A 21,359-nucleotide genomic window follows, 5' to 3' on the forward strand; every position below is an offset into this window, starting at 1 on the left:
GTATCCCTCTCGTTTCCTTGTGTCGATACATGTGCCTGGCTAATGAATTCCTCCAGGAAGAGTTCGCCCCAAGTTTTGTGCTTTTTAACAACTTAACATAGTTTTGGTCTCGGGTCTCGAGTTTGTTGCCTGCTCATGTAAGGATGTAAGTACAAAATAGCATTTTCCTTAATGGAAAACCTCCTTCGCCTAGGCTCTGAACTTTGCATGTATGCGGGATATTAACACGGAAAAACCAACAGCCAAAACAGCGAACTACAAGCAAGAATGGTGTTGGCTGAAAGTGCCGGCCAAGAAGAGGTCGTCAGCGGGGGGTTCAAAGGGCAAGGATAAGGACAAGGACGACGATGATGATGATGGTGATCATAATGACGGGGACTGTGTGGCGATGATGATGATAACGATGATGGCTGTGTTAATGGCCAGGCATTATTCAGAGCCTCATTCCCAGATTGTCACACAGCGATAGGAGAGGGCGTGTGTGTATCTAGATTGCCGGCAGTCGGGGGTTAAAGGAGGCCCAATGTCCACTGGCCATGTCAAAACTCATTTGCCGTTAACGAGCAGCCATTGTGCTTATAAAAGGATTATTTACAAATCACTGACTTTCAAAAATTGTCAACTGCAGGGCAAAGGCCTGAGCAGCACCCCCCACCCCCATTAACCCTCCAACTGACTGCTTTGATGTACAATTTATGGAATTAACCCTAAAGTGCTCGCCGGCATCAGACAGCAGCCGTGGATCAACGCTCCAGTTGATTTCTTTCAGCTGATTGCGGCTGTAACGGAAACGGATCTGCCTTTTCTGCTCCAATCCAAAGCAATCCAATCCAATCCAGCCATCCATCAAACAACAATTGTGACTTGCAAATAGATTTTGCGATTTGCGATTTACAATTTGCCATTGATGGCAGTCTAAATGGTTGACTGAATGACTAAACCATCTAAGGGAGTGGTCCAACTTAAAGAGGCTGAGTTCCCCTTAATTGATGCCCTTTGTTTGCCCTGTGGTCACTCTAATTGGTGTTTGCATCTGGCTCTCGAAGTCTTGTGTAAACACGAGATTCTGGCTGACCATCGGCGGAAAGGAATAACCACACACCACGCCATACCTCCTGAGCTTCTTTTGTAATTTTGCGTGCGTTGTGTTTGCTCATTAAACGGATTTAGCCAGGCGCAGATTGGGATAATATCACATTGGCCGTATTCGATTCTAAATGCTCTTTATTATTTTTTATAAATAAGGGTAATATGTGGGTAAAACGAGGAAGTAAAGATTTAATAAGAATGCAATAAGAAATATCTAAAAATATTTTAGGCTTATATTTTTATGATAGTACCTACATCTAGAAATTATTTGAATTAGTAAGGGTCTTAAGAAACTTTGACTGGATTTATTTATATTATTATTTCATTTTAAAATTAAGTGTCATACGGCCTTAATCTTAACAGTTCTAGAGGAATAATTCTATAATAATTCATGATAAATCCCCTGGAATTTCTATGTATTTTCATGATGTGGATCAGCTATACCCATTCAGCCGAATACCCTTACCAACCTGAATTATTACTCGCCCCTGGACAGGCGTCATCAATTAGCAGGCCGCAAGTCGAGTGATTATAGCCAAGTTTGCGGAAAAAATTGACAACTGGGGAGCGAGTGTTGCGAGCAGGCCTAATGAGCAAACCAAAACCGACGGCGTGGCCTTAACGCCACTTGCGAAATCACATGTCAAAAGTTATTAGCCCGGCGTGTAATTTGCGACGGGCTGATTACCGAAATGTACATGAAACAAATAAACAAAGTCATTTGGCTTGGCCAGCAGGAATAACAAAATTCGTTGCCAAAAAGTTGGGATGTAGCTTTGCTGTCATTGCCAAAATCCTGGGCCAAAGTTGCTCGATCCAAGGCACCGCCCTTTCCGCCCCTTCTCAATTCATGCTGTCAATATCGTGGCAACATATTTCCTCGCTTAATATTTTCTCCCCATTTTTTTTTATTTTTATTTTTCCCTGGCTCCTGTCACTATTTCAGTGGCTGTTACTGTCTGCGCGGACGTGAGGGCGTTAAACTCATACATCACTTTATCCCGGCTCTGGGCTCCAGTTCCCTTATCCTGCATCCTATGTCCTGGGACGTTGGCAGGCTCCCTAACTAACTGCCTGAACTCGCCTGCTGTTTGTCTTGGTCTGGCGCGTTTTTCTCGCACCGCGATGTGTGTCAAGAGTTGCCAATAAAGCGGCAACAGCAGCAGCAGCAGAAGTAGCAGCTTCCCAATTCTCAACCCGATGATCGCTCCTGCGGAGAAGCTATTGAAAATAAATTTATAACGCATACGTCATGTGAGCCAAGACAGAGTTCGCAGTTTATTGCATTTGTCGCTGGCATTGCAAAACTTCAATAAATTATTTTATTGCGACAGTTATTTTGCTTGCTTTTGCCCTCGCATGGGTTTTTATGAATTTGTTCAGCTCGCCAACGTATAAGTACGATATATGTATCCTATATCTATATCGAAATCCATCTGGCAGGAGCTAACTTTCTGTCAGTTGGCATTTTCGTTCATTTGGCACTCAAGTCTTTGGCAGCCAAATTGCAAATGACTTTATGAATTTGCTGTTACGACTTGGACAAGCTCCGATGACCTTTTGTAGATGGGGGAAAATGGCATGGTATATCGTATAGTATGTAGTAATAATCAACCCTATACCGAGATGAAATTGATTCCGCATGAGGCATAAACTCGGAATTGCATAATAAATTTGTGCACCAGCATAATGAATTGTTGAAAGATGGTTTTTTTGTTTATGGGTAAGGGTAAACCAACAGACAATTGCTACGAAACCGAGTGGGTTTTATAAGGCATAACATGTTGATTGATACGAAGACAGCTCGGTGGTCCGATCATTTTGCGGCCATATCCAAGTCCCTTTAGCCCAGACCCATTTCAATCGAGCATTAAGCACACTTTGTCAGTCATAAAGGGCCAAAACACTTTCGTTCCCCTTCATCAAAAGTTGACACTTTGCAAGTTAACCTTTAATGAAAAGGCCAAACAAGCCAGCAGCAGCTCGAGGGCTCATTGTGAAATTACCCAAAGCGCAAAGAGGGCGCAAACGACAGGAAAAAATAAGAAAATGGAACTCTGGCTGGTAGTAGTATGGCCAAGGGCTATGAAACACTCCCTTTTCCCACTGCTGGCATCCTAGTCAAAGAGGCAATAAGTAGCAAAAATTACGCTAAACGTGGCAATTTCCTCGCAAATTGCACAATATATACACAAAGCGAGTTTGTATGCCCTACGCATGTCTGGGGCGGTAGGTCCTTCGTCTACTCAATTTAACTATGGAGAGGAAAATATGGTAATATATAAAGGTAGTACTTCAAATACCCTGCGAGACAAAAAAAGTTCATTTAGGGCCGATTTCTCAATGTCATGTTAAAGGTTAACATAACATAAAGGTTAACATAAAGTTAAAATAAATAAAAGATAAACATTATGTTAATTAAGGGCCGATTTCTCAGTGTCATGTTAAGGTTCTGGTTTGTTAGAGAAAGAGAAATTAAATTTCTAACGTAAACTTTAACTCAAGGAGAAAGGCTAACATGACATTGAGAAATTTGGCATCTATTATTATACATTTTTTATTTAAAAAAGGTTTAATAGAATTTTTAAAAGCATTCCAACTAAGATACAGTTTCAATTATGTTTAAATAAAGCTCATAGCTCCATTATGTAACACATGCTAGTATCATTTCATGACGTTGACAAATTGCTGATAAAAGCGTACTTTAACCGGCAAAAAAGAGAGTATAATAAGGCCCATCGAGCACCGTGGCAGGTATTTTTCATCCGTCAAAGTACGAAGCACCCATAACTGGCGCACTGCAGATGCCCAGGTAAAATCCGGGGCCAGGTGGCAAGCTGAAGCCTGTCAATTTCCACATGGCCCGCACATGAGGTGGGTAAAATGGGGCAGGATATGGGACAGAAATTGGGGGGCAGGACAGGAGGAATCGGGCGATATTTTAATGCGTGTCATATTTGATTGATGCCAGCGCAGCGCGACGCGGAGCCGTGGAACAATGTCAAGCGTTTAACATTGCCCCGAGCGCCACTCAAAATGTCAAGGCAGTGGGGTGTACCCCAACACCAACCCCTAACCCCCAACCCTTAACCACCACCCCAACCACCTTTTTAAACCCTGTCATTTCCGCTCTTTTTTTCGCCCTGCAAAATTGCCCCTGCAGGTATGCAATGAAAAAGTGCGTAAGGGAAACCCATTGTTCCTTTGATTGAGTGTGAGTGTGAGTGCGTGTGTGTGAGAGTGGATAGGCGTGTGTGTGAGTGCCTCTGTTTTGTGTAATTTAACATGGCAGTTTGTTAACAATTTTATCAGGCCCGAGATGTTTCGCCTACCGAATAAGGGGAAAATCGCTTCGAGAGCTGTAAATACAGAGTGTGAGTGTGAGTGTGGGTGGCATAATTTATGCCCAGACTAAGTGCATTATGTTTGGTACCCAGGGCTTTTAGTTGCCCCCTCCCCATTTATACGCCCCCAAGGCAGACTCAATTATTTGTGGCAATTGGCAGCGGCAGTTGGCGCAACTAATTTGACTTGAGCGGCGTATTGTAGGTAAACAAGCAAACATATGGGCTTGAATATGTGGGATTGTATTTAATTATGGCAAAGGGATACAGAACAACACAAATCTGAACAGGCTTTACTTATATTTCTGACTTGGTATTTAGTGTGAGGAAGGAAAATACCTATATGTAGATGGAAAGCATTCTTATCCTCTTGGAAAATAGAACAAAACGATTTGTTTTTCTCACTTAGAAACATCATTAACATCCTTACAAAAATGTTAAACTTGAAATGGTTATCTTAAGGCACCTTAACTTATACCCCTAACAGATATAAATGTGTTTTAGATGGTCCTTTGTCATCTTCCTGCCTTTGCACCTCTTAACCCTTGTGCCAAAGTGTAACCCGTAGTTAAGATCTAGCTTCTGTTGATTAACCGCCTAAGCGAATTAACCCCTTAAGTTATTAACCCGGTGACTAGCCCAACCGCTAACCCCCATCCAACGCCAACATCAATGTAGCATCATTAACCGCTCCGAATCTCTGCATACTCCACCATTTTCTCCACTCTGTCTCACCCGATATTCATCTAATTAGCCCCACTGTAACCTCCGCACCCTATATAGCATTCATAACATCCTCTTCCCACCAAAAAAAAAAAAACACACTCCATACTTTGCCAACCAAAAAAAAAAAAGAAAATAGAAAACGAAAACTTGGCCAAGTGTTTTACCGTTCTCTGCTGCTCGTTTCTCGATCTTTTGCAGGATGGACAACGCGGCCATTTAGAGGGCCTGGCATCCGTCTATTGCGAATTGCTAATGGCTCCCTTCGGGGACATTTTGGCGGCTCTCGAGCAGGCGCGCCAGGCGGCCTGGGCGGAGCGGAGTCCGCTGCACAGTACCGCCCAGTTAGTGGGAGGCGGTGGCGGCGGGGGAGTAGGAGGAGGCGGTGGGGCTGGCGGCAGCACGGGCAGCGGCAGCGGCGGTGCGGCCAGCGGTGGCAGCGGCGGGAGCAGCGGCGTCCTGCACCACCGCCAGCAGCACGGCCATCGTGGCCATTCGATGCACGGCGCCGGTCTGCCCAATAGTCATAGCCAGCCCATTTATGTGCCCGGAAAGTACTCGGTATGTATGATGATGATGACCCGGAACCATCTAACCACCCACCCACCCATCCAACCACCCAATCTTCCCGCCTCCTTAATCACCCACGAAAAAAAAATCCCACAAAAATAGAAAGACTCCATTAGCGGTCCCCTAAGGAAAATATTTACAAAATCAACAGAAAAAGGAATTTTTCAAAAAGAAAAAAAGAACAAATTGATGTTGGCGTTGCTTAAAAAAATAACAAATGAAAAAACCATTAAGCATCTATCTGAATAAATCTATTTAATTGTGTGTTAAGAATTGTGTAAATATTTTTGGCTTGCTTGCGTTCTCCACTTTCACTTGCATGTTGTCTAGTAGTTGTGTGTATTTTGCCCCCCAAAAAAGTAAACAATAAAATCACTAATTTGTATAAACAATTTTTGCAGCCCTCGAGTTGTTTGTCGGACAAGGAGGAGGATGAGATCTATGGATTTGGCTATGGTGTCTTTGCACCCCGTGTGGCCAGGGGAGGGTTAACGCAACAGCAGCAGCTGTTGCAACAGCAAACGCTGCAGACGCAGCAGAGCATACAGCAGCAGCAGCAGATGCAACAGCAGCATCAGCAGCAGCAACAGTTACCAATTGTGCCAGGCCAACAGCAACAGGCGGGAAATGGACCGCATCAGCACCAAACTCTGCCCCCGAATGTCGCCCATTTGAACTTTGTGCAGCAAAAGTGAGTACTGAATTTGAATAATTTCGAATCGCCTCCATTGAATATTGATGCTTATACAAATTCGCTTTTATACAGCTGCCTGAGTCCGCGCTCTGCTTATTTTTATGAATTTCCACCGACAGCAGGTAAGTTGAAGTAGAATAAGCCATGGAAATACATTTCTTAACCTTGCTGGGGATTTATAAAGCTTTTATGAAAAGGTGATGAGGCGATAGCCAAAAAAGAATCCTTATAAATTAAACAAATCGAAAATCCTAAGTAGTGGAAAAAATTTAAGTACACAGTTGTGAACTAAGTAGGTTAATAAATACAAAGTTCAATTCTCCGAGAAAAAGGAAATCCTGTGAATTCAGGAAACTTAAAGAAAATGAAGTTGTAAACTTTGCTTATTAATTATTCTCTGAGAAAAAGGAAAATCATGTATTGAGAATCACAATTTAAAAAGAAAGTGGTTATTTTTTAATAAGTGAACAATTTTTTTAATGCTGAGACCACAATTTGTAAGGTTTTCAAAACCATTATATTTACTTGGTTGTTTATTAAGTTTAAAAAGTAATTTGAACTCTTTAATTTGAAGTGATAGCCCCCACTGCAAGGTTGTGAAACTTCTAGAAAAAAGGGAAAAATGTAAATCAGCCGCCGACTTGAATTCCCTTTACTAATTCAATTTCTATCCTCTTTTCCAACGACTTTTCCCCCGCGACTTCTAGAGGGTCGCGAGACAAAGAAACGCACCACACTGGCCCGATTGCTGAAAGGCTTGAAGACTGTCAATCGACGGGATCGGAACAATCAACAAAATGGCGCCCAGGCCAGGGTAAGTAAAGTACTCCCTCAATACAATTTCCCCCTGAATTTTGCCCCTTTTCCGTATTCCCCCCCTTGCCCTTCTGCCAACTGAAACTCATTTTCGCGCTTCGTTTTATGACCGCAAGCAAATTGTTTGTCCTGTCCCGCAACTTTTGTGTCCCCAGCCTTTCATTTGAATCAACTGCTGCGGTAATTCTTTCAATTTATTTGCTCGCATTTCGTTTGGTTTCCTTAACCATTCCCAACTACCACTTCTTTCCTCGAGCTGCCTTCATCTAGGCTGCCATTTTATGACTTTCTGCGTCTTGACTTGAATATTCCGCAGTGTTCTGTGTGTAGTATACTTAATCTTGGCCCTGGGGACATGTAAATTTTTATGCGCGCAGCTTCTTCTCCTTTTTGCCAGCTGAAAAGGTTAAAAATGTTTTGCCCACGGCCATGTCTACATTGCCACTTCTCATCCTGGCTGCAACAGTGGCAAGCTTCCTTCCTTCACCTTCACCCCCGCAAGTTGTTGTACATTCGCTTTATCTGCGCCGCTCACAAAGGATTCATTCAGCGCCTTTGATTAGAGCAACCTTTGGGGAAAAGCATCAGGATCGAGGAGCTGGCTATGGAACAGCTGGAACCCACGGAGGCACTATTCTTGAGCCGAGCCTGGCAATGAAACTGCGGCCAGGAGCAGAAGAGATAACGTGCCACAGGACGCGGCAACTCGGCGACGCTGCTCATAAATAAGCAAGGACATGCATAAATTTTTCACAAGCAGCACAGAAAAGAATAAATAAGGCAGGAGAGAAGCGAGCAAAAAAATATAAATAATAAACTGCCAGGGGGAGGCAAAAAGGCAGAAAAAAAGCCAGAAAACCAGGACCTGCTACACAGATAAGCGCAGGAAATGACTAAGGATATGTGCCTAAGTAGCGGCATCCTACTCAACAGCCGTGGCCTTTCAAAATATAATTAAACAGCACTCACCTGGGCCATGCGTTCCGTCCATCTCCCACCTGATTTGCTATTTATGATAAGAAAACAAACGCATTAAACAGCCGCGCAGAGCCGAGAATAAGGGTCGAAGGGTGAACCTAACCTGACCCTTGACTCGTTGTTAATTAAAAATTAAAGCCCCGCTGAAAGGTGTGAAATACAAAATGGCGTCCTAATGGCGATAAAGCACGATGCTTTCAAGGAGTCCTTGATTTACGAGCAGCCTTTTTCCCCCCCACAATAACATCCTTCCATAACCTTTGTGCATACTTGAGAAAGTTAATAAGCCCGGCGATTGAAGGCACACGCCACCTTATTTCGCAGCCCGAAAATGAATTTAAAACTTTGCTCTAAATTGATTCTTTCTGCATTTTCCTTTCAGGCGGCCAACGATCGTCTGAGGCACTTTCAAATGATAAACGGCGGCGCCGGCGGACAGCAGCACAGTTTCGAGGAGACAATCCACAGGGTGAGTGCCATAAAAACCTGGATGCACCGATAAACAAAATGGATGTACATTAATAAACCATTTTAGAAAAAGATTCAGGTTTAAGAAGAATTTTAAGAACATATAAATTTAAATAAGAAAGACAGAAACTGAAGAAAATATCTAAGACAGAAATTTATATTTAATAACATTTTGTTAGGTGCTTTTCTCTTAATAACTATTTTAACGAAATCCATCAAGTAGAACGTTTTATTTTGTACATTAGTTAAACTGTCATATCTGTTGTATGAGTAATTTTTAAGGATCCTTTCTGATTTTATATGAAGACGTTGCTAAATCTTAAAATAAAACTATTAAGTTCTGTAATACATTTGTTACACATCCTAATCTACTATTGAAGTGAGGGAATATAATTTTTTCTACTATTTTAATACAACATTTAAAGAATTCTAACAGATAAGACATAAATTTATATCAAACAAAAACCAGCACTACAGAAAAATGTTATAAAAATGTTAACAGCATTTTATACCATCATATACTCCTTGTTTTTTAAAAACTATGTTTCTCCAGCATGTTTAAAAATGCGTGTGCTAGTGGGATGTTTGGTTGGTTAGAATGGAATAGTCGCATAAATATTTATGCAGCAAATTTAACAAGCTGATGTTTCAGCTATGCTGCTGCTGCTGCTTTGCTTCTGTGTTGCAACAGCTGCGACAGGCAACAAAAATTGTGTTGCAACAAAAAAATTTGCACAAACTGCATGAGAAGCGGCAACAACAGGGGTAAACTTTTCGCACAAACGCCACCCCTCCTTTTTCGACTGCATTTGCAATGCAATTTCAACACGAAAGCTGCGGCTGTTGCTTTTGAGCACGTTTACCTGTAATGGCATGCCACCAGCAACAACAATTGCAACAGCCCTAGGGGGTGGTGGAAAGGAAGAGGAAGTGGTAGCGTGTGGATGCATGCAACATTTAAAAGTTCATTGCCGTCAACATTCATTATTAATGACAGCGCGCACGGCGCCAAACTAAAAACAAGCAACAAAATGCAATCAACGGCGACAGCAGCAACAGACAGACAGACAGCAGCAGCACTAGCAGCAACACCTGCAACAGCAACATCAGCAGCAGCAGCAACAGCAGCAACACCTGAAGCAACAGCAGCTGTAACAATAGTTAGAAAATGCATAATGCATAGCCAAACATCCTACAATTCAAAAGCACCCCTTTGCTATTCGCTACCCCGAAAGTAGACTTTAAATTTTCGTTAGCCAAGAAATTAGTTGCCGCATTCATAAATAAACAAAGTCACTCAGCAAACGAGAAGAGCTAACAAACCATTTTCCAATTGCAGTTGAAAGTACAAGAGGCCATGCGGAAAAAGGAAAAATTTCAACGTGAACACGAGGAGGTAAGTGACTTGAGCATATCCCAAAAATAAACCAACTATCCAACATCCTGTGCCAACCACAAGCCAAAGATTTATGCCTTCAAGATGTCTATTCCAAAATTGATAAATGCGTATGGCAAACATTTGCAGTTTCCAGGGATAAATCAAGCATATTTGTTCTGGGCACTTTTCACAAATTAAATAAACATAAAACACTCACAGCCCGGAGGGTTGAAAGTTGACTGAAATTGCAGTGGGCTAGTTGGTTGCACTATTAATTTCACAGATTCCGTAGCCTTTTATTTGCATGCATTAAATACACAAACGGAAGAAACAGTTGCAATTGCACAGGCCAAAAGGTTTTGCTTGCTTTTTCTTGCCCTCCAGCTTACAGTGCGTTTCGGTGCTGTAAGCTAGCTTTTAGGATCGGTAAATAAATATAGTTTTAGTGGGCTTAGCCAAAAAGAAAATTACAGTAATTTAGATTGTTTATTTAAAAAAAAAACTACCCAGTAAAGATAATAAAATTTATGGTCAGCGCAAAGGCCTCATAAACTTTTTGATTCTTTTTGAGCTTATGCAGAAATCCACTCATAAAATTTCGCCTAATTGCGAAACATAAATGCAAGCAACTTATAGTTGCGTCACGCACTGTTTGCATTCGGACTTGTTTTTGCAATATATAAATGCTACGACTTCTACATGCACAAGCCAATTAAAAAAGCTATTAAAAATATTTGATATAAAAACAGCAATTATTCCAAGGCATAAAAGCCCGAAGACCAGGCCAAAAGCTCGAGCTGCCAAATAAATGTGTGTGTGCGAGTTTGAGTGGCGAGCAAACATGCAAAACAGAGGCAGACAAAATGTTGAGCACACAGATACTCACCAATACACCCCCAAAAACGAGGCAACAAAAACAATGAAGTGCAACGTGGCGAATGATAAACTTTGGTTGTCATAAAAAAAAAAGAAATGTACTTTCCTCACTTGAAAACGTTGTCCAAACGAAGCACATGATAAAAACGGATGGGCGTGTCGGTGAAAGAGACTAACTTATTTATATTTATATGTATGCCAAGAGAATTAAATGTGAAAGCCGAGCAAAATATATTTCATGTTGATTGCTTGATACCCCGGGCTGATTGATTATATAAGCCGTGGATAGCTGAGATTTTTTGGCAGGGCTTAAAACCGAAATCGATTAAGGAAATCATTACTCCCACGGCACTCGACATCCTCAATCAAGTTGGCAACAGCAGCCGGCATAGTTAATTATGCCAGTTATCAGGCTCAATGATGGATGCGCAGCATACTGATGCGAACTTAACTCGCCAAGCTTAGATGCACTGAGAAAAATAAGCATTTGAACTAAATAAGTAAAGAAATTGACAATCTAAAAGTTACCTTAAGGATTTTGCATTAATTAAAAAACGTTTTTTAATGAGGGAACTAGCACTAGGGTTTTTATATGACTACTAAACGTAGTTTAAGGTGTCTAAAAGTATGCAGGGAAAAACGGATAGTCGCCTTTCTGATTGAACTCAGGGTACTTATGATTTAAAAATATATCCTTGCATACTTTTAGACACCTAAAATATAATATTAATAATTTAATAGACTGTAGTGATCTATATTATCTATACTTCATTTAAAAACTTTATAAACTAAAGGAATGATTAATATCTAAAAAATCAGATGTAATATTACTTTCACTTATAGATTTTTTTTATAAACTAATTCTTATTTTTTCTCAGTGCACTAGCACAAATTGCGTTGCAGCACGACAATTTGTCGACTGTTTGCCGGCAGTCCAGGAAAATGTGTGCTCCTAAGCAAGGGCAATAATTTTTGTGCATAAATGAAAAGCACACAAGAGTTGGGGGGAGGTTACGATATATAGGAGTCCACTAGTTCTGAGGACGGGGCTTTGGGGGCTAGGGTGTCGTCACATTGTTATTGTTGTTAGTGCTGATGCTACTGCTGCTGCTTAACTTGTGCAAACAACATTCTGTTTGTCTAATTGTAATTGCTGTTTTTACAGCAGCCCCCACATGGAAAGGAGGCTGTTTTCCATTTGGCCAGGAAAAGCTGAAAAAGCTATGTGTGTGTCTGTGTGCCGAGCAACATGAAATATTTATGATGGGAATGGGCTAGAAATTCTTTCTTACTTCTTTTTTTGGTTTTTGGGATCTTTGCATTTGGCCAGGCAATTAAGCAGGCGGCCCCCCAGACCTCGGATGTGAATAGAATTGTAAGAAAAGTGCCAGTTGCTTCTTGGCCACGTAAATTTCAATTTGGTACTGGAAAGATCCAACCAATTGTGTGGGAGTGGACCATATAACATCGCAACCCACTGCCATTTGAATGCATTTTTAATGCGACTGGCCAAAAAAGCTTTTAGCTAATTTTTCAGCGCCCCGCTTTTATTGCCCGCTGTGTGTCTCTATTTCTGTTTTGCTGTTTTCTGGCATGGCCCTGGCATGCTTTTCGCTGTTCGGCAGCAGAAACATTTTCATATATGCTCTCGGAATTAGTATGCAGCACACATAGAATGCCATTATGCTGCAGGACACTCAGGACATGCCGTTCCCAAAAACAGAAAAATGGGAACAAGTAGCACATTCTACTCGTAGTAGTAGTAGTACGGAAAATTGTTTTAGTTTTCAAATGGAATTTTGTAATTTTAACGCCTTTGCCCGAGACTGAGACTCCGACTTGGCTAATAAGATGCCGGTTGTAGAAGTAGAAGCTGTGGAAGCCAGCCCGAAAGTTGACAACATTTCGTCCTTTCATTTCGCACAGCAGTCACGTTTGGCATGCAGACAAAGTGCTGCCCAAATACGAGCAAACATGCATACGAATGCGAATCCAAATGCGAATACGAATACGAATACAAAAAAACCCGGGCGAAGGCGTTGACTTTAATATGGACAAGTTTTATATAGTCTGGCAGAGGGTGACAAAAAGTTAACACTTTTTCTGGCCATAGATAAACTTGTCACAGTGCTGATTAGTGTTGATTGAAATAAGTATAACTAATTTTCTAAAAAAAAATCCTATAAATTTCCCAACAAAATATCCCGCAATCCCGCACAAAGGTGTCCAAAAGTATGCAATAAAATATTTAAAACTCAAAAGTACGATTGGTTGATTTTTAAAAGCAATAATATATTTCATTGCCTACTTTTAGACACCTTATATCTCTTAATTTCTTTTTACAAATTAATGCAACTTTGTTTTATCCTTTATAGATCCTGCGTGACATTCGACAGGGACTGTTGCAAATGAGTCGCGGCGAAGGACGCATGGGTGAGTACAAAAAAAAACCCCAAAGTAAGGACAAAGAAAAACTAGTGAAAAAGAGGAAAATCTAGGCGAGTGCCCCGAAAAGTATGCAGCCAGGAATTTTACACTTGAAGTGCTTCTGTTGCAAGTTGCAACTGCCTCCGCTGCAACACTAGCAAAAAGGGGGCGTGACCAATCCGCCCGTCTGGCGAGCGTCACATGCATAAGCGAGCATAAAATCTTATGTCCGTTTCCGGACCAGAATCCGCACATAAGCCCCGGACTTCAGACTCTGGAGCAACTTGCTCTGCTGCTCGCATGTGGCAAATGGCATTGCAAGTTTTGTGTGCAACGTGGCGTATAATAATATTGTGTTGCAGCCATTCTGCTGCCACTGCACATTTTTCGGTCGCTCGCAAAAAGTTTTTAAAGTTCCTCCTTCTTTCTGGTTTGTTTTTTTTTTTGTTCCTTTCTCTTGGAACTAATCGTAAGCCTTACTTGCGGCTGCTAAACTGGGTTTATCATCCTTGCAGACGATACGTACATGTACGACGAGGCGTTGAGAACGGGCGGCGGCATGGGGATCGCCGGACTGGGCATGCCCCTCGGACTGGCCGGAAACGGAGGGGGCGGGGGAGCGGCCCATTATGCGGTGAGTGCCCTGCATCATCAAGGTCATTGGTACGACGAGCCGCCCTACGAGAGCGATCCCGATGACTTTCTCATGGCCGGGCTCAACTGCGGACCAGCTGCCACTATTCAGGTGAGATTCATCACTATAATATTCGTAACCCCTAAGTAGATTTTAAATATAATTTAAAACTTGTTTGAAAGTTCTACAAATATTTTATAGAATTTAAAATAGATAAAACATTGCTTGTTGAAATCCTGAAAAGACTTTAAAATATTCAAAGACATCTGATCATTTTTTAAAATAATTTGAAAAAAGTCTATGAATTGATTTAGAATGTATAGCAAAATATGACATTATTCGCCTTGTTTCTATTTTTTTTAATATTTATAATTTTGTATTTTATTTTTTTTATTTATATGCATAACATATCTATGACGTTAGTATTTTTTAAAAAACAAGATAAAACAGAGGAACATAAAATTCAAACTACCACGACCATCTAATATTTTCTGCATTTTTTTATGATACTTGGCTTGTAATATTTTATGCGAATAAATTAGTATTATTCTTAGAACAGCTAGAGGAAAATCTTCCTTCAATATTTTCACACCAACCTTAGACAATTTTGGTGATTTGTTCAATGCGGCCTGAATCATTCCCTTGAACCCACAAAAAATTGGCATCGGCAACATTGTCGCAGTTGCAATCACATTTGAAATTTATGCGCCGCATCCTGTGACGCCGTTAATCCTGAATCCTAGTTGCTGTGCGGATTCCTTCGGGCCGAGGGCCAAAACCCGATCCAATACCAATTTCAACTGCAAGCCGCTTTGATTTCTCTGTGGAATTTGCCAGCCACAAAAGTTGTGAGGGAGTTTCCGCTTCTAGACATTTTTTTTTTGTATACCCCATCGAGTTTGGTTTTCTTCAGCGATTTTCGCTTTGTGGCTTTCTTCTATTTGCTTTATTAAATTATACGCTGAATATATTTTTGTGCTGGCGCATTGATTTCTACCCACTTCGATTTGTATGTCCATGTCCTTTGGCATTTCGTCGTCGTTCCTTTGACTGTGTGCATAACTCCAGGACAAACTGCGACTCGAACTCACTTTATTTTTATTGACAGTCAAAAAGTGCATAATTCTTGTTGACTTGCTCGACTTTGACTCTCTCTTTTGGTCTGATTGTGGATTGATCCTGAGGGGAGGAGTTGCTGGAAAACTCTGTGAAAGACGTCGCCGTCTTGAGACTTTTCCTTTTGCATAATTTTCTTTGCCCCTTGATTTCTATTTTCTTATTTTTTTTTCCTGCGTCTCCGGGAGTTGCGCTTTTGTCGGAACGCATTAGGCAAGTTATCGGGGGAATTTGTTTTCTTAGTCAATTGAAATCACTCAGCGCTGAAGCGTTCGAAGCGGCCCAACTCTCGGGGGCCATTTGTGCGGGCCTCCTTCGCTTTTGGGCCCCTTTGATGTGGCCACGAAATTTGTTTAAAATTGAAATGAAACTTTTGCGGTTCCCGAAAAAGGTTAAGCTCTCGCGTTTGTGGATGCCTAACGGACCGAAGTAGCCGGAGATAATGCATTGAAATCGTTGAATTGTTGGTCTGGGTCCAGCCTCTTTGATCAGGGTAACATGATATGGTTCTATGTCAAAGCAATTCTCTGCGTCCCGAAAATATTGCAAAATAAACGAACCCGAAAGAGAAGGTCCTTTACGCTCAATTCCAAAAAAAAAATCTGTATTAGAGATTGGAGGATTTTCCACACTCCCTGCTTATCCAAAAACTTTGCTGCATTGCCTAAATTAAAAACGAGAAAACTTTGCAATTTCCGTTGCCAAACAAACATACGCCAAAAAAAAGAGGAGCGGGAAAAGAAAACCAAATTTGTGTTCACTAAATTTAAAATTCCAAGCCAAAACCGGCAGCCACATCAAATCAGTGCAAAAAAAAGAAAAACAACAACAACACCCAGTAAAAGTACAGTGAAGCCAGGGCAGCCGCAACGGCAAATAAACTCGCTTCTCTCTCACGGCCCCATAAAGTTTTATAACTTTGTTAATTTTTCATAATTTTGTTGCTCTACAGCGGCCAACAAATTCTACTTGAATGCTAATCCCCATGTTGTGCGCAGTCTATCTCCCTCCCTCCCTTTACAAATAAGTGCACTGAAAAAAATAATGTTGGAAAGGAAAAATATGAAACTTACGGGTAGAATGATACAGATGAATCAGTTATTTTAAAACCATATTTTTAATATATATATTATAGCAAGGAACGAAAATAGTCATTATTTTTGATTTTTCTTTTTAAAGGCCTCTTAAAATATTAAAATATTTATTTTTAATTTGTACATTTTCTTTTCTTTTCAATTTGTTTAATTTTTACACCCCTTGTGGAAAAGACATTTATAAATAAAGAAAAACTCACAAAATAATGATTATAATCATTATAAACAAATATTTATAGTCCCTGAATTTTAGGCTTAGTTTAAATAGTAGTTATAGTAATAGAATTGCCTTTTTTTATTTAACTTAATGTAGTTTTATGCATTTCCATATCATATTTCACCACTCACAATCCTAGATGCTAATTTCTTAATCCACTGTTTTATTTTCTCGATTTTAGATGGCGTTTTTCCCCCAGTGTATGTATGCCCCTCACTCACCGCTCTCTTCTCCGCTTTTTTTCCAGGGTGGCCGGGTGCGCTTCTCGAACAACCGCGAGAGCACGGGCGTAATTTCATTAAGATCCGCCGGAGATATTTCATTGCCGCAACGTGGACCGCCCCGTAGAGGTCTTATCGTGCCGCAGCAGCCGCCAAATCCACCGACAATAATACCCTTAACGCACGCCAGGTGAGTTTCCCCCCCTCAGGAAGTTTGGGTTTCCAGGGGGGCAGTGGCCGGTTGTTGATTGCCATTATTATTTGCAGTTGAGTTTATGGCCAAAGGGCCGACACCGATGTGAAGGTGGCGCATTAATAAATAAAACGAGGCCCTTAGAGTGGGCAGTTATGATATGGCAAATACAATTGCCGAACCTGAACCCAAAAACCAAACCCAAAACTCGAACCCTTTTCCGCACTTCAAAGGCAGGGATCATTGAACCATAAAACTGTGCCACAAACGAGCCCAGTGTGGCGTGAAAAGGCCAAGCTTTTGCGACCAGCAAACACTAATAGCTGAATAGCTGACCGAAGGCGAAAGCAATCAAACAGCTCAAGTCTGGCATCTAGTATTTATTTATCAATCGGCAAAAGGTGACCCCTTCAGACAGACAGGGAAAAAGTCGGTGAAAAAGGGTAGACTTCACTTCATTAGTGCGGTTATCAACGGTCTGCAGCCAGGCGATTGAATGAACCAATGAATGAATGAATGGGGGGCTTGAATGAGGGAATTAGTGATTGAGTGAGTAAGTGAGTGACGAACGAACCAGCTTGACTGGCAGACGGCACACATATCGAAACGCATCGGAGCGAAAGTCATCAATTTCATATTGTTACGCATGCCACACTCGCATGTATATACATATATATGTATATGGATTCTGGATTCTGGATTCTGAATCCTGTAGCCAGTATCCTGTATCCGAAAGCAATAAGCACAGAGGCAGCAAGACAGGCCGGGACACTTGAATGAAATGGCATTATTGCTACTTCAACGCCAATCCATCCACAAGTCAGAGCGCCAGCTCCTCAATCAGCCAGCCAGCTAGGTAGACAGGCAGGAAAAAGGAAAATTCCAGGGGGTCAGGGATGGGTGCGAAATGGAAAACGAGGAGCCCTGCGTTTTCCACACGTACGCATACAAAGGACCTCGTGCGCCGCTGGGGCCACAAAACGAGTCAAACGAAAAGAAAACTTTTTCTTCTCACGAAATGCGAAGGAAGAAGCCACGGTAGAATGGGCCAAATGGAAGGTGGAAAACAAACAGCAAAGGCAACCAAAAGTGAAAATCTCAACCAGTGTTGAAGCCAAATGGCAAAGGGAATGGAATCTGCCAAGGAGAAAAAAAAATACATATAAGAAAAAGATATCAAGTATTTATTTATATGACCTTTGTTTGCCACTCGACCTCGGGTCTTGTATATCTACCTCAGCCTCTCGGGTCGACACCTTCTTTGCCTTGGCTTATTGTTTGCCATCAAAATGTTTGCCGTTTTCGATTTTAAAGTTATTTTTGGCCATTATAGGGGGCAATTTTCGGAACAGCCTTGTAAGAAAAAGGAGATTTTTTGATACAAAAAAATTAAATGTGAAATGGATACTATTTGAAGCAGATTTAATTTGGGTTTAAAGTGAAAATGATAATACTACAGAAGCTTTATTTAGGGCTTAAGAAGTTAAGGGTGTTGAATTGTAAAGAAGTTTACATTGAGATATAGTTGATTTTGGGTAGATTTCCTATGCATTGATAGCTTGATATATATGGTTTATTCTGTTGCTAATGTTTCTATTACATCTTGCAGATCTCATGATCGCGAAAGCGGCGACTATGCGGGCTCCATCTCAGACCTACAAAGCGTTACCTCCAGGCTCAGTGCGGTGTCGGTAAGTCTAGAAACAGAGTTCCCATCGGATGGGGCTCATTTAACTTGCAGCTTGGGTCGCTCCTCCAACTCCAACTCCTACAGCACCTCCAACCCAAACTCCATTTCGAACTGCGACTGCATCTGAATGCGTCTAAATTGATTAAGTGCTCTTTGTGACAAACAAACTTCGCATTTGGCCAATGTCGTCTGGTCGAAAATGGACGATAGCTGAAATGCACGTAGATAGAGGGAAATAAAAACGAGCGGGCGACCGAGCAAACGCACACAAACTTGAAAAGCTTTTTAGCCAAGTTTTTCCCCCCAACTCTCCTAGTTGGTTTTAGTATTTTTTCCTTGTTTTCCCGGAGTCGGAGTTGGCACTTAAGCCAGCTAAACGTTGCCGGAATACGTACAGCAAATGCTATTGGTTTGGATTTGGGATGAGGATGAGGGTGAGGGGCAGCGACCATTTCATTTGCAAAGTTGACTTGCCCTAACTTGGCTAATATGGAAACGCACTCAATCCGCTTTTCTCCCCTCAACCCCTCTATTTTTTCCCTGTACAGATTGGCACCAACAACTGCACGGCCCGCTATAGAACCCTAAGCGGCGGAATCGGGGAATCACCATCGCTGTCGCCCAGTCCATCGTCGGATTACGAGGACATCGGAGTGACCCGGGGTCACGGATGCCTGCCACCCAGCCTGTTGGCCGCGAAGGCCAAAAAGAACGGACTGCCCCACGGCAAGGCGAACACCATTTGCCAAAAGGCCACGGTGCATCATGTAAGTTAATTAAACGCTAATGCCAGGAAAGGAAAGCAAATTGCAGGAGGATTAGGATGAGGATGAGGTTGGGGACAAGTGCATCGGTAGATGCAGATGCAGAGATTTTGTTGACACATTTTGTGGCCTGCAAAATGTAATTAGCCACTTGGGGGCCCTGCATATGCAATTGGCTTCAACTGGGCCTTGGCCAAAGCCAAAGCAAAAGCTAAATCCTCATAATGGGCCTCATGGCTAGGACCACAACTCTTTGGCGCGACATGCACTCTAAATGCAAATGCCAGTTTAATGAGTTTTTATGGCCGCTTGCACTGTTTGGTGGGCTCGTAAAAGTGAAAGTTCATCTCGGCAAACTTTCGATGCGAGTCGAGGCCTGCCAAAAAAATATAAGCAAAGTTTTTCGGTGTCCAGGCCTCAGCTTAAGGCCAAGAGCAACTAATGCAGTCAGTGCTTAGAACCAAATAGCGAGACACAGAAAAATATTAAAAGGAAATTGTATATTACGGATGAAACAGGTATATATTTTTCATATGTTTAAAAAGGAATTTCTTTAAAGACAGGGGCCTATTAAAATAAGATATATTTCTTCTATTTCTTGATTAGAATCCCTTGATTAAATAATATATTAGTATTTTATATTGTGATCAATTTTTAACAAAGCCTTCTTGTATAGGGTTTAAAAATATTTGTTAGAAAGGTTCTATTAAAATGTGAGTTAATCAGGAAGGTAACTATTTATATATAATATAAAAAAGTGGATTCTTGTATAGGGCTTATTGATAATAATATGTTCATTAAAATCGTAGCTATATCAGGATATTAATTAAATGCGATAAAGATAGTACATTATGTATTAACATTGGAATAAAATTTAAATTATTTTTATAGTACTTTTAAAAGTACCTATAAATTCTGCTTAGTTATATTTTATTCTGCTTAGTTATATTTTAGGTATTTTTTTTTGGAAATCAATAGTTCATTTTCAACGTATAATATAAGTTAGCTATTATTTATTTTCCGTGTATACAAAGCCAAGTCTCCTGCTCTCTGCCCTGCCTTGACGTATTGGTATGTTCGTTTTAAACTTTTTAATGATTTAACTAACAAAACTTTCCTGCTGTTCATGTTCTGTTTCTGGTGCTCCCCTTCAACATGCAATTTATTGCACAACGATGACGACGACGACGATGCAACCAAACACACGGAAAAAACACGGATAACTTTCACTCCGGCTGGGCTTGACTTGGGGATTGGAACTGGAATTGGATTGTTAGTCGGGCGAGATGCGTAGCTCGGCAAAGGAAATTGGCGCATTTAATGAGAATGGACGGAACTTTGTTGCCACAAAGGATACGTCGAGGGATTTTAGCAATTCCCAAGATAATACCGACCGTGGCAGCATGAGCGATCAGGCGTTCGCCTGTTCGGCCAGCTCCGTGGAAAGTTTGCCCAGTGCTTCCGGTTCGAGTAAGTATATATAATAGAGGGATAAGGGATAAGGGATAAGGGATATGGATACGGGATACAGAATACAGAGTTCAGGATACAGGGTTGTGTATCTCCCGGGCTGTGTATCTTTGTCTGAGCTGGCAATTTAGAGTTTTCGGGTTTGATTTCCGTCTGCTGCTTTTGCTGCACCAAGCTGTCTGTGCCTGGATGTTGGATGCTCCTTTCCACCGGGAGATGGCCATGGAAAAATTCCCAGACTGCCTTGCTGGCTGGCTTGCATATTGGTCTATTAACAGTTGTAGTTCTTGTTGCGGTTTTTTGTTGCTCCTTCAAATTTTGCAAACTTAATGAATTTTTAATGCACTTGCTGCTCTGCAGGCTGGCCTCTTGGGGGCTCAAAAAATGGGGGCCAAGTGCCAATGGGCGATGGGCGGTGCAGATTGCAATGTCTGGGGCGTGGTTAAATGAAGGGCAACCGCTTCCTTTTTAATGAACAAAACTTTTGGCCAAATAAAAGGCAACACCAGGGATGGGGAAAGGATAGATGGGTGGTGGGTGGGTGATACAACTTTGAAAAGTGCAAGGAAAAATACTTTATTTTTCATGTGGCCAGGG

General features: G+C 41.4%; 1 protein-coding gene across 3 annotated transcripts in view; it reads left to right on the top strand.

The window, feature by feature from the left end:
* Window positions 1-21,359, top strand: part of SKIP (Shal K[+] channel interacting protein) — a 162,091-nt gene that overhangs the window by 138,484 nt on the left and 2,248 nt on the right. Inside the window, exons 5-16 of one of the 3 annotated variants that reach the window (XM_070996793.1) lie at window positions 5,358-5,717; window positions 6,128-6,417; window positions 6,493-6,542; window positions 7,128-7,234; window positions 8,597-8,683; window positions 10,022-10,078; window positions 13,312-13,369; window positions 13,879-13,997; window positions 16,672-16,835; window positions 18,448-18,529; window positions 19,077-19,295; window positions 20,570-20,762. In XM_070996793.1, coding sequence (XP_070852894.1) covers window positions 5,358-5,717; window positions 6,128-6,417; window positions 6,493-6,542; window positions 7,128-7,234; window positions 8,597-8,683; window positions 10,022-10,078; window positions 13,312-13,369; window positions 13,879-13,997; window positions 16,672-16,835; window positions 18,448-18,529; window positions 19,077-19,295; window positions 20,570-20,762 — 1,786 coding nt within the window. Of the gene's footprint in view, window positions 1-5,357; window positions 5,718-6,127; window positions 6,418-6,492; window positions 6,543-7,127; window positions 7,235-8,596; window positions 8,684-10,021; window positions 10,079-13,311; window positions 13,370-13,878; window positions 14,109-16,671; window positions 16,836-18,447; window positions 18,530-19,076; window positions 19,296-20,569; window positions 20,763-21,359 lie in introns of all 3 variants that reach the window. The other 2 variants (XM_070996792.1, XM_070996794.1) reach the window with 2 other exon arrangements.

This window comes from Drosophila suzukii, chromosome 3 (genome assembly GCF_043229965.1).
Source record: "Drosophila suzukii chromosome 3, CBGP_Dsuzu_IsoJpt1.0, whole genome shotgun sequence".
NCBI classification, from domain to species: Eukaryota; Metazoa; Arthropoda; class Insecta; order Diptera; family Drosophilidae; genus Drosophila; species Drosophila suzukii.